This window comes from Atractosteus spatula, chromosome 1, assembly GCF_055471065.1.
Source record: "Atractosteus spatula isolate fAtrSpa1 chromosome 1, fAtrSpa1.hap1, whole genome shotgun sequence".
Classification (NCBI taxonomy): Eukaryota; Metazoa; Chordata; class Actinopteri; order Semionotiformes; family Lepisosteidae; genus Atractosteus; species Atractosteus spatula.
The window spans coordinates 62,875,839-62,897,578 of NC_142706.1; the positions used below are offsets into that span (position 1 = coordinate 62,875,839).

Here is a 21,740-nt window from a genome sequence, read left to right on the forward strand (position 1 = left end):
GGCAGAAAATCACAGCAGGCTCATGGGCCAGAGGGATTCGATCAGGAACGTCTGTTCTGACCACTGAACCACTCACAATGCTGCCTTGTTTCGTGAATACAGGCCGGCTAATTCTTAATCCTCGTCCTCTCAGCTCACTTTTCTGAAAAAACGGGATTGGACCGGTGTGAAAGTGGGGTTCTGTGTGGGAAGTAGGGAGGAGAGGCGGGCGGCGAGGTCGAGGGTGAACCAGAGAATGGAGGCAGACAGAGGTAAACCAGCAGGGAGAAAGAGACGGGGATGAATGACCGGGCCGGAGAGAGAGGACAGAGGCACAGCAGGGACAGCAGAAGTGCATGTGCGCAGGGCGAGACACAGCGGAGGACTAGAAAGCCAGGGAGGTGTAGCACCCAGAGGAAGGTGGTGCGAAAGATGGACACAGGCAGCAGAGAGAGAAAAATGAAGTGGAAAAGAACAGGAGGAGGGAGGGAGAGACGAAGAGAGGAGGGGGGGGGGAGAATGCAAAAGAGGGAGAAAGGGAGGAAGAGAGTGAGAGGGGAGGGGGAGAAATGGAGTATCCATCTGGCACGGAGAAGCCCGAGTTCCCTGCCAGCCTCCAGGAATTCTCCCAAAGGAAGTGAGCTGGAATGCGGGGAATGCTGGAGCCGTGCCGGGATGGCAGGATGGAGAGCCGAGAGGGAAACAGCAGATGCCTGATGGCTCTGACAGGGTGTGGTGCTGAGCGGAGACCCCAGTAACACGCGCAGTGCCCCAGCAGCACTGCACGCACTTCCACTCAGTTTCGCCTGCTCTGGGAGATGAGGGATTCTCCCAGTCTTAGAGCTGAAACACACATGTTCTCCCCATTTCTTTTTTGGTGAAAGGCAATTCTGCAGACTTTCCCCAACTGTCTCAAGACACACTGCAGTTAAATGTATTAGCTTAGATCTGCACTTATCTGTGCAAAGCTTCCAGACCTTGGTTTGACCTTTATGGAACTTTACTACACCAAAAATGCAGATCTCTGCTAGTTTAATCAGAAAAGTAACGCTCTCCCAGCACAACAGAATTTCCTAGCTGCTGACTGCTCAAAGGGAGCTTTCATCAGTACACTGACTGCAAATCTACAGAGTCTAGCAAAAGGTTTGATTTGAAAACACATGAAAAGTCAGGACGACTTCACAGGAGTCAGGATTAAAGATGTACTGTAGCTGAATGTTCAGAGAAAGTTTGAATTTCCGTACCTGTTTCACTTGTAATGACAATAGCTTGTAACTGGAAATAACCTTCATTTTAAAAAGCCAAGCTCCTTTTTAGTGGCACTGTGCCAACTCTTAAAAAGTTCAACCTGCTTTTTGATTACCTGCAGAGAGCAGAACACTCCTGTGTGCTGACTGGGCTGAATATAGAGGTTCTCTGGTTATTAAAGTGTCACCTTGACTGTCATCTCACATGTGAAAATTGTCTGTATCAAGGCGTGCAATGGAAAAGACAACTGGACAGATAATTTGTTCTGAGGAGCATTATGTTACAATTTATCGGAATGATTTTAGGTGGGGGACCTAAAAGTGTGTATTTAGCTGAAAAGATTAAATTCCCTAATAAGTGCCAAGTTTGGATTTTGACCAGAGGATCTTTCTAAATAAATCAAAATAAAAACCCAATACAATGAGCATTTAATACCCTTGTTTTCAATGCAGTGGAATAGGCACTGTTTAAAAGGATTAATTTCAACAGGATTTTACTTTCTTAAATAAAGATTTTAAGGTTTAGAATTACATGTACTTTCACATGTGTATTGCAGATATCAAAATGAGTAAGCGTGCTCTTGGTGCAAAAGATATTTCTGTCTCTAAATATGTTCTTTACTAAATTTGTTTTAGATTTTGTATATGTCACCCTTATGTTTAGATTTTACAACACTGTGTTTTAGGTTATGCGGTATGTTGTATGAGCTCCAAAAATTCAAACTATTAGTTTGTTGTAGAATTTCTCTCCAGCTTTTCTGATGTGGGAGGAGCAGGGAAATGGTGGATATTCTTTATGTTCTGTGAACAAATCTGCTCTTAATTATCGAGTTGTCACTGTACACCATCTGGAATCAACTGGAAGCCAAAAAGCGTCTAAAGAACTTCAATTGTTTTAAAAAATGAATAGGAATGATCTTTAAAAAAGTCATCTCATTGGGACATAGTTTAGAAACTGAGATGGACATCTAATTTTCCCTGGAAAACAGAATAATTATAATAAGAACCAGAGTAAGATCCCTTCACTTCTTTCTCTCACTCTTAATGAATACTGCAAACTACTTTAAAGGTTTATTTTATATTTATTTATTATGTGAAAATGCATTCTGATCAGTTACTTTGCATATTTACAGTATATATATATACAGTACTGTATATATGATATATATAATATGGATTAAATGTGATTTTGTGATAATTTGTCCAGACAAGGTAAGAAGACTTCTGGAAGGGAACTGACACATGGAATTATACTGATGATGTTCTCGAGTTGGGCGTGACTAATGCGCCCTTATGGTCTCGAAGAGGTTTTTCTACTGGAACAGTTAATGACTGCGGAAAATAAATTTGAAAGAGCAGCAAAACTACCTAATGAGGCATGGGACAAACAGGAAATACAAAAGCACAAACCTCCTGTCAACACCGCCTGTGAATAATTCTCTTCACAATCATCTTACAGTCCTAACAGCATTTTGACAAACATATTCAGTGTGTGATCCAAGCTTTCAGGAGATAATGCACTGTAAGAAGCATTTCAAAGCAAGCCGTCTACACTCCAGGTTTATCCCAAGGAGCTATAATAATTAATTGATTCTACAGATCGTGCACAATTAAATAAAAAAAATCTCCCAACCATTTATGGTAAATGATGAGGGGGGGAAAAAACATTTTTGATTCCCTTTTACTTACAGCACGTAACCCAATTCCCCTTTAAACACCCAGTCATTGTAGACAATTAAAAGGAACTAGAAGGTTGTTGAACAGTACTTACACAGCCTTCTCATCCTTCTGAGGAGCAGCAGAAAGAAACAGGACCTGAAGACACTTGACTAAACAACAGGGAGCTGTCTGGTCCGCCACGCTTCACTCTGTCACTAACAGTTTCTAGATCCAAGAATCTCCCCAAGCTGTGTTCGTGAAGGATCCCAGTGAATCAGTGCTTGGTAGTTTGTTCCTTACACCCACAGCGCCTTGTGTGACTGCCTCTGCTTTTCTCAGTCCCGAATCTGCTTATGTTAAATTTCCCTTCAGGTTTTGCACTTCTGAAGCCCGATACTGGGGGAAACAAAGCCAATGAATATAATCACAGAGTGGTTATACCACTGGCTGGCATTAACCATTCCGGGTTTCTGTTTAAAAACAGAACGGTTATCAATTTTAACTGCATGTTCAGAAAAAGCATTTCAAATACAACAACTGCTGACAGCCTTGGACGGGTTAGCACAGCCCCTGGCCCGTCGACCTGCGGGCTGAGAACAATGCTTTCGTTTTCTGTGTACAGTTAACCAAGGAAGACTGCGCTTCTCTGCAAAAGCAAGTCAAGAGAAGTATGGGGTTTTGCTCATTTGTGCCGGATTTTAATTTCTAATTAACATAGAGAATGTAGTCCTCTACAGGGATGCTACTGTATGCCTCTGAGACCCATTCTAGCAGTCTCATAGAATGAGAGGACTAAAATGTAGCCACTGATGCTATTGAGCTACGTGGGTAGATGGCTAAGTTAGGGGAGATTTAAGACCATATTTGATGTTTTAGAGGTACACAGTGGGGGCGAAAACAGGAAAACCTCCAGTTTAAAGCATGAGAGATTCCACAGAAAGCTTTTTGATCTTTTTTCTTCTTTTATTTTTGTTCTGTGGGGAAACCTCAGTAGCTGGTAGCATAGGGGTGAACAGCATGGGCTCTTTCCAGAACCAGTCCCAGACCCTGAGTGTTCGAGTCGTGCTTTCAAGATCTAGATCTGGGACTGGAGTACGGTTTTAAATTTAGATGATGCCAACCGAGTGATGGTAGAAACGGACAGCTATCTAATAGACAGTATCTATGGACTGTATGGTGAATTACATACCATACCCTATGGTCTCTTGGAGTGTTTTAGAAAGAGAAAACATAGTAGTCATTTCATAAAGAAATCTGTGGCAGCCAAGTCACGGAAGTCCCATCACATGCAATGAAGAGCGCAATGAGTCTACATTATTGCACACAGGAGGCACTGAGTGTAAAAACGAAACATGGAGTCGCACAATTACATAAATCAGTTGTAATCAAAGGACCCAAAAACCCTGCAGTCAGCCCGAGAGTCGCGAGTTCCCCAGATTAAGACGCGTTCAGAAGAGTAGCACATGTGGTTTACCTCTCTTCCTGCTGCACATCAGCTCTGCTCGGGGCCGGTTGTCGGGTATGGGCCGATAGGGACAGTCCAGCATGAGAGGGGCTGGGACGGGCAGAGCACAGGCAGGCACGTGTACAGGCTGACACGGCTCTCGGAGTGACGGTGACGGCACGCTTGCACTCGCTCGCGACAGAAAACACAGACGCGCAGCTCGCAGCACAGTTTCCGTGATGATCTCCCGCATCAAAGGAGCATCTGACCAGAATCCCCCTCCAGCAAGCTCTCTGTACTCAACCCCTGGCCTTTTTCGCAATCTCATGGGTTAGCTGACACCCTCCCCTCTCACCTGCTGCCAAAACCAGGAGGACCTTCCAGTTCATACCAGGCGCTACAGCAATATTCCAACAGGGACAATGAGGGATGGGTCAATATAAGAAACCAACAAATGCAGATTCCTTTATTGATTCATGATTAACATCTGTTTGCAAGTATCAAAAGCACACAGACCAAAGAAAAGCATTTATGGTACTGTATGAGTGAAGGAGGCGATCGTATTGGAATATCCCAACATGACACTTCTCTTCACCGGTTCGGTTTGAAAACCCAGAGAGGGGGTCTCCTCTCCAGCCTCTGGCAGAACAGATTTCGATCAGGCAGAGAGCTGAAACAGTGCCTTCCACAAGCCGGCGCTGGACAAAACTGTGCTTAAGAACTGTGAGTCGATCTGGGGTTCTCCTCAAACTCTCAAGTCATCATGCACAAAAATAAAATCACACTTTTTGCGCTCCGAGAAGTAAGAGAGGAAAAAAAGTGGATCAGTAAAAATTCTGCTTGGCACCATAAGGAAGAACTGCCAGCTTAGAATACAGACACCAGTTCTTCAGAACCCTTCCGGATCTGCCACCAACAGTCTGATGAACGTATAGGATCAAACAGCTACAAGCAAGACAAAAATCAATAGAGATTGGACGGCCTCCTTCCCTCTAAAACCTTTAATTAGTTTTTAAAAGAGCAACGGTGTGGGAAGACATCAAGCCGCAGTCCAATTCGCAAGATGGGCGTCCATTGAGCAAACCAACCCTTTTCTGCTTTGACCAACCATTACAGTTATAAGGTCTAATACAATTCGAAAGGGGAAAATAACACCTACTGTACTGCCTTTTTGTCTGTCCCTAGAATGTGTTGTTCTTTAACATTTCTATTTGATCGTGTTGTCCGGATAGACAAACTAAAAAACATTTTTGTCATGTTCACGTTTCAGAGGCATAGCCCTGGTAAAATACTAGATTTTCTAGCTCGTTTCAGAGAGGGCCTTTGAAAGGCAGCCTTCTGAGTTTCCACCTGAGGTACTGTCGCTAACAAAGTCCCCAAACCACCATAGACTCCCAGGCTACTTTTTAAGCGCGCTGCTTTGTGAGCTCAATTTTTATTTATTTGATCTCGTTCAGAATTTTTTCTTCCTATCTAGTCGAGAGGGGAGGTGGGTGTCAGTTGAACCCACAACACAGGTTCTCTCTCTGACTGACTGGAAAATATGCGTAGAGCAAAGCGCTTCAAGCTACCAAGGGTGGCGTGTTCTTTCTCAAAGAGCAGTTACGAAGATTACTTTCCAAAACAGGAAAAATCCCTTGCTGCTTTTCTGCAGAAAGTACCCTGATAAGGTTCTGTTTAAGAGCAGTGAATGCAGAATTGAAAAAAAAAGTCATGCAAACAGTGGGGCTGCAATTAGCACAGGTTGGAATTCACAACATTTTTATATTTTTGCATTTATACAAGTATTTTGGGGGGGCTGGAAGGATTTTCAGTTCAATTAATGATTGCAATTAATCCTTAATGCAATCATTCTAAATTATTTTAAAACTACAATGAAAATTTCCCAAGATGAAGAGCAATATAAATGGAACACTGAAAATCAAAGCCCAAGGAGTTGAAATAGGGGACGCCTCCTAACCACCAGCAGTTTATTTGCAGTATTTTGTGTTCTGTTAGTGATCTCATGATAAACAGTGCTGGGCGTGTGGATTCCAGGAAGGGGTCTTGGCAGCTGGGATGCTTATGTATCCCACACTTCTAACTCAAAGATCAAACTCCGGCTACAAAGACAAGACGATTTTCAGGAATCACAGTAGATGGGTTATTAAAAAATCCTGAGCAGTTAAAAGCCCAAAGAATTCAATTATTGTTTAGTTCTGTAAATGAAAAACACAGTGGGTTTTTCCAAACCTGTTGTTCACTCTGAATGGCCATCACCACACTTCCATCCTGTCAAACTGCAAAGACGAGGACAGCGGTTCTCCGCACTGCTGAGTTTGCCGGTACTCGTGGACCTGGGCAAAGTGTTTTGCTGAACATTTTATAAAGTTGAAAACTACTGTATCCCCACTATCCTCTAAAGAGTGATCTCCATGCCAGTGGGGAAGTGATTTGATAAAATGAGTGAACAACAGTGCAACTTGACTTTAACTTGACTACAACAATAGCGCTGCTGCATCACAGCTCCTGGACCCAGACCGGGACACCCTCTGTGTGGAGCCTGCATGCTCTCCCTGTGATGGCCTAAGCTTTCTCTGTGTGCTCCAGCTTCCTCCCGCTGCCCAAGGGCGAGCTGGCCGGGTTAAGAGCTGTCTCTGAAGTGACCCTGTGTGTGTGTGTCCTTGCGTGTGTGGACGCCCTGCGATGGACTGGGCGATGATCCCGTCCAGGAAGCAGTCCCACCTTGCGGCCTGGACTTCCAGGATACGCTCTGGGTTGCCACGACCCTCACCAGAAGCATGTGGTTCTCTGATAACGCCTGGATGAAACACTGCTGAACAAAGGGAATGAGAATATGCTACACCCCCTTTGTCTTTTCAGTTGTACACTGGGTGACTGAATACATGTGTGTTTACAATACATGATTTGTTTATTTAAAGTCTATTTAAACCTGTGATCTGGGAATATTTCCAATTTTTGTTGCTTGTTAAGCTTCCAGTATCTGTCCCTGGCCCCCAGAGAGCATCTCATCTGCAGTAAAATTCATCAAAGCCTTTGCAGGTTTAGGAGACGTATTTTATTTCTGCGGCATTTCTTCTTCAACACATTGATTTTTTGCTTCTGTTTGTATGGCTTTTGTTCTTACACGAAAACAGCAGAATAAACTGGCCTGAATGAGAACAATTGAATCCTGAGGAAAAATCTTGTGGAGTCAATAACCTTAACCACAACACTTGCTAGTGAGTTTCCCGACTTTGTGCAACTCCAAAAGATGTCCTCCATCCATTTTCTCCTAACCAGCTTTCAGAAGTGTTTTAACAAGACGTCGAACAGACGGCAATCCCGTCAGAACAGAATTGCAGTGCGTACATCTGAAATGATTTTAATTTGAAAACTGAACACCAGGTGAGGTTACAGGTACACAAACGCTGTTTGGAAAACGTATTAAAAAGATTTCCATTGCACGTTGCAAATTCCCCCAACATCTTTAGAGCAGGAAGTGATGCGAGGAAAGAAGAAGACAGAAGATGGTTAATAAAAGCCAGCACTCAGAATGGTTCACAAGCCTGTGCGCTTGGAAAGAGTGACGGACACACATTGGCTGACTGGCCGCTTTTGGCAGGAAATCAAGCTTAAACTTCAATCTTTGCAGAAAGGCAAAATTCAAGATGACAGCAAAAAGTTTTACTCAATGTATACCATGACATTCTCAAAACACCAAGAAGCAGATGGTAAAGAATGCAAGGTTTGGACGGCCTGACAGTTCGCAGACGTTTTCTCAATATACCAGTTGAAAAGGCTTTGCTTTTTCTTTACCTGGTACCTTGTCAGGTGCGTGCTTGTGTGTCATGGATCTTCCTGGGTGATCTGTGGATGGGTTTGCCTTCTGCTGTAATGGCCGGCATATGCAGGAAACCCAAATAAGAACAGGCTCGAGCCCCCCCCACCATTCCCCGTTTTGTCAAGTACACTGACACAGACAGGGAAAAACAACTCTCTCGCACCCGGAGTCACTGAGCAGGACTGTGCGCTTGTCTGCAAGACTCAGAACATCGGGAAATTCCAGAGTCTACTGGAAGGTACCTCGAATGTTCTAAAAATAGAGCCCCGGCAAGATTTAAAAAAAAATATTAAAAAAAGATCAACAAACAAAGGAACACCCACCTCCTTTCAGCAACAACAAGCCGAAAAGGTGGGAGGAGCAAGACTGAGTAAAAATAGCCGTTAGAGTGTGTAAGGGTTAGGGTAGGCTAGGGCTGTGGGTGGCGAAGAGGAGGAGGTGGCCTCTTTCTGTGCCTCTCTGGGGTTTCCTCTGAACCAAGAGGTGACAGATGAGTCACGACAGAATCCTGTCTGCTCCCTGGCACTTGCTCAGTCTCCGACGTGATTCATCATGGAAAAACAGCGGCTTTGCATTCACAGCGCACTCAACAACCTGATGAGCTAGGTACATTTGCATGTCGATTTTTATTATTGTGGTTAGCATTACTGCGTTCAAAAGTTGCCCTGAATGCTTTCCCATGCAAAGCATAAAGGACATGTATCTGCTGTACTGACAGGTTCCATAAGAAGGCAGAAGGTGTAGGAGACCTGGGTCCTGCAAATGTAGTTCCACAAGGTGAATTTCTCTTCAGAAATAAGACACCAACCCCTCTGTGCCTCCTATGTAAGCATAGTCACTTATCTTCAACATCCTGAGCTCTGGAACTCAAGCAAGGCTGGGTTACAGTCTAAATGACCAACAGTACATTACATATTGTAAATCTGTAATATACTGTATTGCAAGGCAAAGCTGCAGCCCTATTGAATGACTTCTGACATCAGCACACAGTGTGATACTGCACGAAAGTCTAATCAACATGTCTGGAATTGCCCTAAGCTTCCCATAAATATGCAGTGAACCACCTTAAACCCAGACGTGGCTCCAACACTAACTCTCCCTTACCTAATCAAAACCCTAAACAAAACGCCACCCAGCTCCTACCAAACCCCAGCAGTACAGTTCTGGCAATGTAATACCAGAATCAACCACTGCCCCAGCTTCATTCTGTAGGTTACCCTAAACCTGGCCTAAACTATAACATTAAACCTAACCCTAGTACCCATCTGAATGATAACCTTGACTGCAACCTTAACACTAACTTTCACCATATTCCAGTTCCAATTTCCCTAATTCAAGACCTAATCTTCTTCCCATAAACCTAACTCTGACTCCACTAACAATAAGACTAAACATAACTCTTAACTCACATTTAGTAGCCCTAGCTTCAATCATAGCTCCAGCTCTACAAATGACATTAATCAAACAGGATCAAACTGCCAACCTAAAACTATCCATGACCTTCCTCCGGCCTCCAACCATAAACTAGTCCAAGTCCCAGCCAGAACTCTATCCTAAATCCTAACCCTAAATAATTGATATAAATCAGGAACAGAAGTGGTCTTAATACAGATATCTGTGATATTCTCCATGACCTCAGGCTAAGCTGTCTTTTGCTTTAAACACAGAACAGGACTCTTATGCTATTTAACAAAAGAGCAGAATTCTTTTCTGCCTTTTTGCGATTTCTTCCTGTATTTAAAGAATCAATTCTAATGGATCCTTTGTCTCGATTCTGAATTCTTGTGTGCTCGTACAATGACAGAACACTGTGCTCCCCAAGATTAAAAGGGAACACCACTGAACTATATATTCTAAGTTGTCAACAGATTCAAAGAGATAAACAGTTTTGTGAGTACTGCCTTGCCTTTTTATTTTGGAAACCAACCTCCCCCCACCCCCCACCCCCCAAGGGACATGTGAACTGTTGTGAATTTGACTTCTTTTTTCCCACAGGTCTGATACGATCAACTGTCGTCTGGCCCACGGAGCGCAGGAGGAAACAGCGATCAGCCTTCTCCCATCCCACTCTTTCCAACTGTGCCCTAGTCTCAGACCAGCGGCTGCTGGGCCTGCAGCCAATCTCTTCCCAAAACCCTCCACTTGCTCCTCTGACATTCACGCATACAAAAACACACCTACAAAAGTGGTCATCTGTAAGCCTCCTTGGTGCCTCCTGAGAATCCTTACCCTGCAACCCCATGCTCTGGCCTTAAAGTACAGAGATGACAGTGCACAGCAAATATTGTCAAAACGACCAATCTAACACAGAGGCAGGCAGTGTAGAGTAGAGTGGTCTGAGGGTTTAATGTCCAGGAGGGGCAGCGCCACTGCTATTGTCCCCAGCCATATGAATGGGCAGCAAAATGTGTATGTAAAAATAAAAACTGGCTTTTTTTTATTTGTTAACATGTGTATGCATTTAATAATACAGACATTGTAAGCTTGGGTGACACTGTGATGCGGTGGCTAGCATTGCTGCCTGGCAGTGTTGGGGCCCCGGGTTCAATTCCTGTGGTGTTATCTGTGTGGAGTTTGTATGTTCTCCCTGCGTTTGCATGGGCTTCTTCCAGGTGCTCAAGTTACCTTCCACAGTCCGTAGACAGGAAAAACTGGCCCCGGTGTGTGTGCGAGTGTGTGTGTGTGCGCCCTGCAATGGACTGTGTCCCATCCAGGGTGTACCCGGCCTCGCCCCCCGCTGCTTGGCTCCCCCGTGACCTTGTACTGGATGAAGGAATTAGAAAAAGGATGGATGGACATCGTAGGCTTGCAATGGGCTCATGGTCTTGTGAGAAATTATGAAAGGAGAAGGAAATTTGGGAAGAAAAGTATAGCATAAGCACATCACTTCTTAAATGAAATAAACTACAGATCTTAAATATGAAAAAATGATCATCTTACCTATATCTTGCCAGTACCACTTTTGACTTTTGCACTGACCAAAATCATTGCGTTAGAAAAAAGGCTCTTTTTTTCCCCCAAGTGACCAAAAATGACGACTGACATCTAAGGGTGAGTAACTGAACCGAACCTGCTGGAAAGCGAGGCTCAGGGACTAGGGTAGCCACGCCTACACCCCTCCAGGAGGATCAGTGTGTTGCTCTCTGCGGTCCGAGGGCAGACTTCGTCCGATCGCTAGACCGCCGAATAACGGACTAGCTGAATCATCGCCTTCCATGAAGCCCCTCAGTGGCTCAACAGCTCTCTTTCCACTGAGTCAAAGCGCAGCGCAGCAGCAGGCACTGGGCTGCAGCTTTCGGAGCCCAGACTGTGCTTTAACGCAAGACATTGCGCTGCGGCAGGCAGAGCTGCTGGAGCTTCGATTAACCACAGAGTGGGACATCTGAATGTGACAGAAGGGGCATAAAATGAAACCCTGTGACACACACACACCGTAGAGATTTGACGTTGAACATGGCCGATTCACGAATTCTCAATCTTGCTATTACTGTATAAATAGCTGTGGTTAGCATGACACAGCAGGTTTCTATTCTTCATGACATGACCAATGGAACCAGCATACAATTGCTGCTCAATACAATATCTCGTAAACTCATTTTCCATGAGGCAATTGCAGCGTTTCGGTGCTGGGCTTAACCTACTTCTTACAGACTTTTGGTTTGCTTATTACATTTCCAAATTAACCAGAGCAAGAACCATTCGTTTTTGCTCACATACCATCAGCCAAGACGGGTAAAACAGAAGACTAGTGGAGAAACCCACATTGTTCTGGGAGAGTAAATCTGCATCATTTTAAATTCAACATTAAGTGTTCTACTTTGAGTTAGACCTAGGGGCCTCTGCGTCTCCTCCAGGCGAGACTAATTCGGCTTGTTTTGCCGAGAGCCTCCCAGCTGGCTTCATCGCAGCTCAACAGGACTTGTTCCAACACCAAGAAGCCTTGCAGGAGAGCCAGACGCACCTTTGCACCCTCCGTAGTCAAATCAAACCGGCAGCCTCCAGATATGTCCCAGAGGCACAGTACAAAATACTTTTCTCACCGAGACTGAATGCTCTAAAACTGGAGGATGTAGAAAATAAGTTTTACATAGTCAAGGTTTTTGATTGGACCTTCAACAGGTCTTGATGAGAAAACGTTGAGAGCATTAGAATGCTTAGGATGAGTCAAAGTGCAGAAAATAAAAATTGACAGCAAGAGAGCTGAGATAAACATGACGACATCCCTTTCTTCCCAGAGCGCGAATGTGTAGTCAGCAATACTGTGCTGAAATATTCGGCGTTTTCCAAAAATTCGCATGGTCAAGTCTCAGCTGGCTGACCCCCGTTACCAGGCTGTCAGACTCTGTGCTCCTATCCACAGCTTCTGCTTCTTGACAAGCTGTGTGGGGATCACCTCTGCCTTGATAAAGAGAAGCAGAAAGAATGAGCAGGAAAAGGTTTAGAACCATGAGGAAAAAGGTTGCACAAAGAGAAGTCAGGGTTATTCACACTGCCAGTTAACAGACCCTCAGCTGACTGAGGAGATCAGGCAGGAACTAGGGCTCCCTAACAGAACCCCAACACAGCAAATACCACTTTGATACTTAACCAAGGAGAACCTGACTAATGCTCACTGCAAAAAGGCACAATCCAAAAACAGCAATCCTGACATCGGATTCCTAAAAACACAACCTAATAGCCACTTGGGCAATAGAATTGGTGGAAAGTTTGCAATGGGTTTCTGTATGACTCTTGTGGATTACTAGCTCAACCACGCATCTGAATCGTCAGACACGTAGGAAGCCTCTGTGTCCACAAGAGGGAGCCAGTATCTTATCACCACTAGACTGAAGTCACTTTCTTCTACAGTGAACCCAGGAGGCCTGGATGTTGCCTCTGGCTGCCCTCTCACTGAGCACCAAGAGATTCTGAACAATCATTGTCCTGCTGATCATGGTTTATTGCGCTAAGCAGAAGCAGATGCAACAGGAGGAGATAATGCACTCTAGATATTATTTCTAAAGTTTGTGAATATTTATTACACAGACAGACATGCCGGGGTAAGACGCTGAAGTGAAGCTGAAGTTTGCATTCAGCAAGTTTAAAAGAAATGAAGGGCGATCGTAGAGCTAAAGTTTGATTGTGCTATAACATCTGTATGATATGTACAAAGAAGTAATGGTTTGAGACTTTGGAGGGGTAGAGGGAGGGAGCTATCCTTCAACAGACTGGGGGGCACCAAGTTGGTATTCACTGTGGCAAGAGGGTCTTCAGAGGATGCTAAGCAAGTTAAGCAACACACATAGACAGGACAACTGCTCTAAATAAAAAAGGCATTCGCGTGGAGATGGATAGAACAGCAGCGTGGGATGTGGAAGGCTGGGTCCATGGGTTTGTGTTACGGGACAGGCGATGATCTGGAGTGGGATGTGATCCCTTCCAAGACCCTCTCACCCCCCTGTCTCTCCAGGTCACTGGCACTGAATTGGAGGTTAGATCCGGCTCTCTCTGTGGCAGGATATCCTGTCCCAAATCCTGCTTCTAGCTGGCTTGGCCTCTTAACCCTTTCGTGTCCACAGATTGGGCTCAGCTGTCTGTCCCAGGGAGGCCATGGCTGAGGCTCTTTCTGAACTAAAGCTACACCTTCAGCGAACAGCTCAGCACGCATGTTGTAAATAAAAATGGGGACAAGCATGGCTGCAGATCATCAAACAAACAAGCCCTACACTTACACAGAACACCCCACGCACAATGCATTTCACATAAACAATCGTTTTTTGCGTGTAAAATGTGTGGCAAACAAAGATTCACAAACAAAGCGTTTCCTAGTATTGTGAGTACTGCTTTTACATGCAAATGTAATTTGACATTCCTGGAGTAGTCCACGTTTCCTTGCAGCAGGCAGGAGCTGGAGGAATGAGCTGCCATTCCAGGAAATCGTGGTAGGTTGAGGTAGGAATTTAGATATCTTTCTGTTTTTTTTATTTCAACATGTTCACAGACAGGGATACAGTGCAAATCAGTGAGAGGTCAGAGGGGAGTCAGTCAGGAGGGCAACAGCACCCCTCCCCCTTACCCAAGCCCCCTCCCTCACTACTCAAGCTTGTCCTCCACCCTCATCTAAGCTCTCCAAATCTTTAGAGTCTGGAACTGCCACGGTTTAAAATGTGAATAATTCAGCCCTAGGAAATGAAGAAATTACGTGTTTTGGCAAAGCAGCAATATAAACAAGTAAGGCTAGTTCAGAGGCCTCTTTTTTACTTCACTAAAGAGAATGACACTGTGACTTATCAACGTGTACTGTGTCTAGCTTTAAAAAAAATAAGCAAACCACTATAAAGTTTAAATTTGCTCATTGCTTTAACATGTGACCTTGTTTCATTCTCCCAGGGCGGCACGGTGGCGCAGTAGATAGCACTGTTGTCTTACAGAGCTGGAACACGGGCTGCTATCTGCGAGGAGGGAACCCCTGCATTGGCATGCGTTTCTCTGGGTGCTCTGGTTTCCTCCCACAGTCCAATTACACGCTGGTAGGAAATTTGGCCCTGATGTGAGTGTGTGTGCCCTGCGATGGACTGCGTCCCGTCCAGGGTGTGTCCTGCCTTTCGCCTGTTGCTTCCGAGATCCCCACGACTTTGTATTGGATAAAATATTTTTTATCCAGAAACGCAAAATAGCCTTGCGATCGAATTTCCAAAAGACAAAATCGACGTGAGTAAAATACAGAAACTGGGATTTGTTTTTCCTTTGTAGCTTTTCTGTGCCACAGCATCATTCCCTACACTGGCAAAGCAGGGCTGCAGGACAAGTATCCAAGCACTAATGACTTCAAGAAACTCATCTCGGGAGGAGTATGTGAGCTTGGATACTGGATACTGATGTAGCTCCATGACAACTTTTTCAGCAACAAACCAGATTTCAGGTCCCCATCATGGCATCAGCGGTGAAAACAGATTGTCCCAATTAGTAAATTATATTCCTTTGGCATCCCGCTCCATTATTTTTTTCCCAGTGTCTATATTTACCATTGTCTTGGATATACTACATGAAAATGGTTCCCAGGGCACATTTCTTGGTATCTCCAAACCTAGGCCACCAGGACTGGCAGCGGCTCTTATACTTTTTTAAACAGAGAGCATTTTTCAGCATGATGGTTGAGAGGCAGAAAGGATGGTGAGTAATCCTCTGGGTCTTCATGTCAGGGCGGAATTCCTTATTGCCAAATCTGGTGTCTGTGGTCGAATTACACTGCTGTGTCAATTGCTATTTCGGCCTTTTTATTCACGAAAAACTGCAGATTTTTGGCAGTTGCATATCACTGAAGTTTTTAAGAAGAATGATCAACAAAGAAACACAACAACTCCTGGGAGAGACACTTCCTCTTAGGCTAGGTCAGTCGTCGGGGTTACCGGAAATTCCTACTTCCTGCCTGGACAGGAAGTGCTCCAATCGAGTGCTTACAATCACAGCCGTGCTAATGACCAAGAATGAGAGAGCGAGGAAAGGGGAGAGAGAGTAGATACTAAGATTTCTGTCCTTTGTCCTTATTCGGGTGACCAAAAGCTGATACCGATACACCAGCTTAGCAAGACCATTGTCTCTGCTGACCAGCACCCAGCACACACAATCCACAGGTTCTGCGTTGAATAAAGAAGGGAAGGCTTAGGGCCACTGCCATTTAAATCATATATTTATTGTGTGTGCTCAAACAGCTTTACGTCCACTCACAGGACTTGATCTGAATTGCCAGTTTGATCTCCAGGAGTGGATGCTGGTGAAGCTCGGTGTGTGCCAGCCTCAGTTTGTGAGACTGTGCTGCGCCATCTGCAGGTTTTAAGAGTGAACTACACCATCTTCAGATTGCAGCCGGGACGCTTAACGAGCTGTTCAAACTGCCAGAAAGCTCGTATCAGCGAGAAAACCTTGACAGCCTCACCAGGTTTCCCTGTCCTGCTTGGGCTGTATCAACGTCTTAAGGAAAAATTTCCCTCAAACTATTGCCAAGAACATCACTGAAGGAGTGTACAGGTTCATGCCGTCACCCGGTGTTTACGCAAGGTAAAAAAAACACATTGTACAATGTTCATTTTTTCACACATCTGTGAAAATACTGCTAGGTTATTTAACATGAGATTAACAGGGGGAAAATACTGCTGATACTGTGTTGAAAAAGAGACAGTTGTATTTTTTTTGAATATTTCAGCTGCTTTGTTTTGACATGTTTGATCAATCTAATACCAGGTATGTTTGTCTACATTGTCCGTCCAGCTTCTGCATAGATCTTTCTACCTCGTCCATCCAAAACACAGAACCTCTCCCCTCCCAGAAAAAAAAAACATAGTGTTCAAAATAAAAACACTAGTTAAATCAAGGGGCTGCAACCCCGATCCTAGACAGCTACAGTCCTTCGGCCCACAGACCTGGAAAACATGCTCACTCCTTCTGCATTAAGAAACCGATCGAACCCATTAAGTCATTCAGAGCTCAGATGAAGCAAATACCAAGGAACACTGCAAATCTCTGGGACAGGAGTAGCAGCAGTCTGGTTTAGGCGAAGTTCCCTAAATGTTTCTGTTGCATTGCTGAAACAAGGTGTGTGTATGCCATCCATTGCAGAAGACCAGGAGCTGTCAAGTTCCCTATCTTAAGAGCGAAGCAATTGAATCTGCCTTTACTGAACTAGCCATTCTGAAGGAAACAATCCTCAATTCTGTGACACAGTGCGTGTTATTTTTTACATCTGGAGAGATGACTTGTTTTTCTCTTAGCTCTTATCTCTGCCTAACCATCATTTGCACTCCCTAGAAGATTAAAAGTAACCTGCATCTGTCGGTAAAGACAGGCAGGTTCTGAGACACCGTCCAGGTTTCACTGACAGAAGGGAAAAAAACAGCTCAGAAGACCATCAGAGATGTGCAGTACAAGTGTCTGTTACAGAAAAGCCCTGCCACGACTTATTTGACATATGGATTTGATACCACACTCTCAATATAGACGTCTGAGGTATTTCAGAAGGATGTGTTTATTCGCTTAGCTACTGGGATAGGCTGACTCCAGGAATGATGAACATGAGTGTTTTCCTAAACAGTGCAATTAGCAAACAGCCCAGCACAGTACACGACAGAAAAGGGGTCTGCCAGGTCTACAGGGCCCTACTACAGTACAGGCCTGCTGTCCACGACACAGTCTGCTCTGCAGCCCAGCCCCCCTCTGAAATTTGGAATAACCTTCTCTTTATCTCAGCCTCAGGTGTACAGGATGTTGCCAGAACAGGTGGACATTCCACAAAGCACAGGTGTGTAAGAGAAAAGTGGCAATACCAACTTTATTAAAAAGGACTAACTTTACGCTTTGTCACCTGACAATTTGCTTCCATTTGACTGACAGATGGAGTTCAACCTTCATCTAGGGCCACATTCACACTGTCAAAGCAATTACCTTCTCGTTAACACCGAGTGCCTGCGACAGAGTCGGCAATTAGCTAAAAAATGCAGCAACTCTCCCTAACAGCACTGCAGGCTCACAGCACCTTTCCACAGGGGTCACGACCGATCTGAACGGACAAGGACACCCTGGCTGACTCAATGCTGCCTGTGCCTGGCCAGCTGTGATCTCTCATTTGGGGAATCCTAGTCACAGTCACTGATGACAGAGTCCAGGGCTGTCCAGTATCGGTCCTGGAAGGCCAGTGTGTCTACAGGATTTCTAGATCATTTTTTAAGCAGCAGGACCTGCTGGGAGAAACTATGAGATAGGTAGTTCGCTAAGAGCTGAGTTAGAATGAAAACCTGCAGACATGCTTGCCTCTCCAGACATTACTGAACTACTATCCCAGGACTATAGGGCTCAATGTTAGGCTTTTACTGGCAGAGATACTTTGGTGCCCTTGCAGGAGTTTATTACAAAAGGTGGATTTTTTTACAACAAAGCGTCCTTTTAACAGAACTTTAAAGTTGTGATAGTGATTTTTTAAAAATCATTTTAATCACACAACATGCTGTAATTCAAATATACTAGTGACAACTAGCTGCCCCCTGTGCCGACTACATTGTTTTGCTCTCTGCCTGAGTTTGACTTGAGTCCCACACTCTCTTCCCAAAAAACAATCCTAATACCTCTTGGGATTCAGGAACATGTCGAGGGGTGATCAGTCAGTGACCTGGCCCAAAACGTGTCTTGCTTCAGGGAAGAGGTCCCTCTTAGAGCAAACTACTGTTTCAATGTGCTGTAATCATAAGAGGAACCATGTGGATTTTAAGAAATTCAGACTAATACTATTCAAGCGCATACCCAGCATTAGTGAGCAGCTTGCTTTAAGGAACCTTTCTGATTGAAACACTGTGAGCATGATACTGAACCATGAAGATGCAACCTTTCAAACAGCAAAGGGACGGCAAACAGACCTTCTAGGTCAAGCAGGCCAGCTGTCGATTGTAATTGAGCTTGCCCACACAGACAAGCAATTGGTCCTCCAGCAAAGTAACTCAGGGGGACAGAGATGTGTGGGTATCACCCTCCACCCCAGCCATTCACATGATCTGACCCCAATGTGTGCTTCCACGTCACACTCAGCAGAGCTGCGGGCCACAAACTGTTCTGGCATTGTGTGCACAACAGTTGTTAACAGAAAGCCTTTAACGCTGGAATACAGTGTACAATGGGTTGCCTCTCAAGTGAGTTCAATCTCTTAGCTCTGATCTTTTCTCAGCACAAGCACACTGACAGGGGTGGATCTCAACCAAGAAAGAGAATCCAGTCAGTGATACAAAAACAGCAGTACCCTGCACGGGACGGGAGAAACAAGCAAACAGTTCAAATCTCTGTTCCTTACACTTTAATAAATTAAGAAATGAATTTGAGAGATTCAATTAGCCCGCTATAAACAGACATATTCTACTGAATGCCCTAGATCAGCAGTCCTCGACAACGGAACTGGTTTGATACCAATTACAAAATTAACATTTTTAGGTTGCAGGTTTTTAAAGGACCGGAAGCAAATGTAATAATATGTCTAAGACTGAAAATTGAAATCAATGGATGTGTGATCAAGAATTCGGCTGTAGCAAAAACCAGAAGGCGCAGCAGACCCCTGTTCTAGAAAAAATACCTCCCCCCTGCCTTTACTATGGTACAATTAACATTTCTTGGTCACACCGCAGTTTGACGAAGGTGATCTACAACACAGCCATGTGTTTCTACCTGTTTTCCCCACACAGCAGCACCACAGCTGCCTGTTGATTTGTAATCGGGTGGACATTTTTTAGAAATTTTTAGAAACACTAAATCACAAGCATTCTTCATTTCTGGGGCAAGCAGCTTCTGCACACTAATGAACGGGTCGTGCTCTGGGCCTTCAAGTGGCCCTGGAACGGCTCACTGTGCTCATGCTGCAGTGGGACACTTAAAAGGAAAATTACAGGCTATCTACAGTAGTTCCGAAAGCCAGAATTCACAGAAGACACTGGAATGCATTCATGAAACACTCATGACACATTATCACTGTCAGAAAAGGAAAGTAATGATAGCAAAGCTAGTCAAAAATAAAACAGCATCAGATCAAGAAGTGCAGAGGATATGTGGCAAACTCTCATTATTTAATGCAGAACTAGCCCTGGCACATGCACAGAGACACTACTCTCGTTACTGCAAACCTTAGCTACCCACGAGAGGCGATCGAAAGGTCAGCAGGTATGCTTCTCCTGTAGGTGGTGAGAACAGCTGTAAATGAAGTGAGATCACACAACACATCCCCTGCAACAGCTCCTCAGCAGTGTGAACAGAGAGAGGGAGGGCTTATCCAGCATTCAGGGACACGGCAGACCACATCTCTCAAAGCAACACGATCAGTTCACTTCATGCCGCTGTTGCAACTCATGCCTTTCTCAGCAACACAAACTTGGGAAAAGCGGAGATTTCCCTGGATTCTTCCTCAATTTTTCTGCATTCTGAGATTTTTTTCCTTTTCCGCCAGGCTCCTGAACTTCTGATCCATGCTCACTAGGGGTGGGTGGGTCTGTTTCCAATTTGATTCCCCCCCCCACTCCACAAGCCAAGACACCTCCAAAAAAAGCAAGTGCTTGTGCAGGCTTGGGGAGCGCTTTTACGAGGGCGACAACATTTTGCAGGGTTTAAGGCAAGTAGATACTGTGTGTGTGAGACCCCTGCATGGGGCAGCAGCCGGCCAGCAAGGCACTCAGCTGTGTGTGGAGGCAGCAGGCAGCAGACAGAACAAGAACAATGCACACACACACACAACACTAAGAAACGAAGGAAGCCGACACGCTAGAGGGTTAATCATCTCCTGACCTCATTAAGAAAAAGCGTAAAAAAGCCAAAATCAGCATCCCACAGAAATCCACTTTCCCTGTTGCTGAGTGCTGTGTTGGGAGACTCCAGATTACCCACTGGCTGACTTACAAGCAAGTAAAACTAAAGCAGGAGCTGGTTGCACAGACGAAAAACTGTCTTAAGAGAACAAAAAAAAAGGTCCTACCAGTTCCTTGCTTGAACATCCAGTTTTATAGAGTTACAGGGTCCGGGTCATGTCAGATGGCAAGCGGTGGACACTGAAGGCTTTAGCTGGGAAGTGAGTTAGGGTCCGTAGCGAAAGGCAGCGCACAGTTGCTCTCGACTATCACTGAGTGCATTACTGTCAGTGCAGCCCAGCCTTGCCAACAGCACAGAGGAAAAGGGGGAGGGACCGTCTCAAAAGTCCCGGAGGCAGTCTTGTGTGAGACAATGGCAGGAAACACTATATCAGGACGCAAAAAAAAAAGAAAAACACACTCACAGCCCCTGCCCTGTATATATACAAATAAAATACACAAACATATAATGTAAAGAAACAAGAAAATAGGACTTTGATAGGAGCTGTGTTTTGATCCAGATGTTATTCAGTTGTTAAAGTGATGCAATTAGTCTAGTATTAGTCTATAAAAGTGTTCAGATGAGGGTGCCAGGGTATTTCACCAAAGCTAAGGTTGCAGCAAAATCTCAACCCTACTAACGCTGTTCAGACACAAATTACTCTCCAGTGCTGAAATCACTCCGCTCACACAATCTGGAAAATTAAATTATCCTGAGTCTATGCTCATCTGCAGAAATTCAGAATACGAATGCAGAAGAGCTTGTATTTTTTTTCCATTTCACTTGCTTTTTATTCGCTTTTGCAGAGCCATGCTAACATCATGTGGCCTCAAGTTGCTGCTCTCTTACAGTTTAGAGAGAATGCACTTAAGGCAGCTGTTATTCCAGCACAGCAGAGCGCTGAGCAGTGTATATGCAAAAGACACAATGGCTGCATTATTTCTTCATTAAGACTGCAAAAAGCAGTGGAGTACTGCCCAACTTACAGTAATAATTCAATGTCATGAACAGTAAGATAAGAGATATATTTCTACCTTAATTAGCCTACCCTCGTGATTGTCCAGTTAAACAATCAAGAACGTAATTAATTCACACATAAACAAAATGCATGTTGAAAAGATGTGCTGCAAACGAAGTTGTTTCCCTGTAACTAGCCTTCAGAGCCATTAACACAGTCAACAAAGCAGCAGCATCTCACTTCTTCTAGCTGTCCTTAATAGCCGAAATCAGCTGGAAACTTTGT

The 21,740-nt window shown here is 44.5% G+C and overlaps 1 protein-coding gene across 2 annotated transcripts in view; it reads right to left on the reverse strand.

Annotated features, from left to right (window-relative positions):
- The window catches only part of hdac7a (histone deacetylase 7a), a 99,367-nt gene extending 78,622 nt beyond the window's left edge, over window positions 1-20,745 (reverse strand). Inside the window, exon 1 of one of the 2 annotated variants that reach the window (XM_088915319.1) lies at window positions 20,625-20,745. In XM_088915319.1, the coding sequence (XP_088771445.1) occupies window positions 20,625-20,643 (19 nt within the window). In that variant the 5' untranslated portion in view covers window positions 20,644-20,745. The remainder of the gene's footprint in view (window positions 1-20,624) is intronic. The other variant, XM_088915362.1, reaches the window with a different exon arrangement.
- Between the last annotated feature and the right edge of the window lie 995 nt (window positions 20,746-21,740).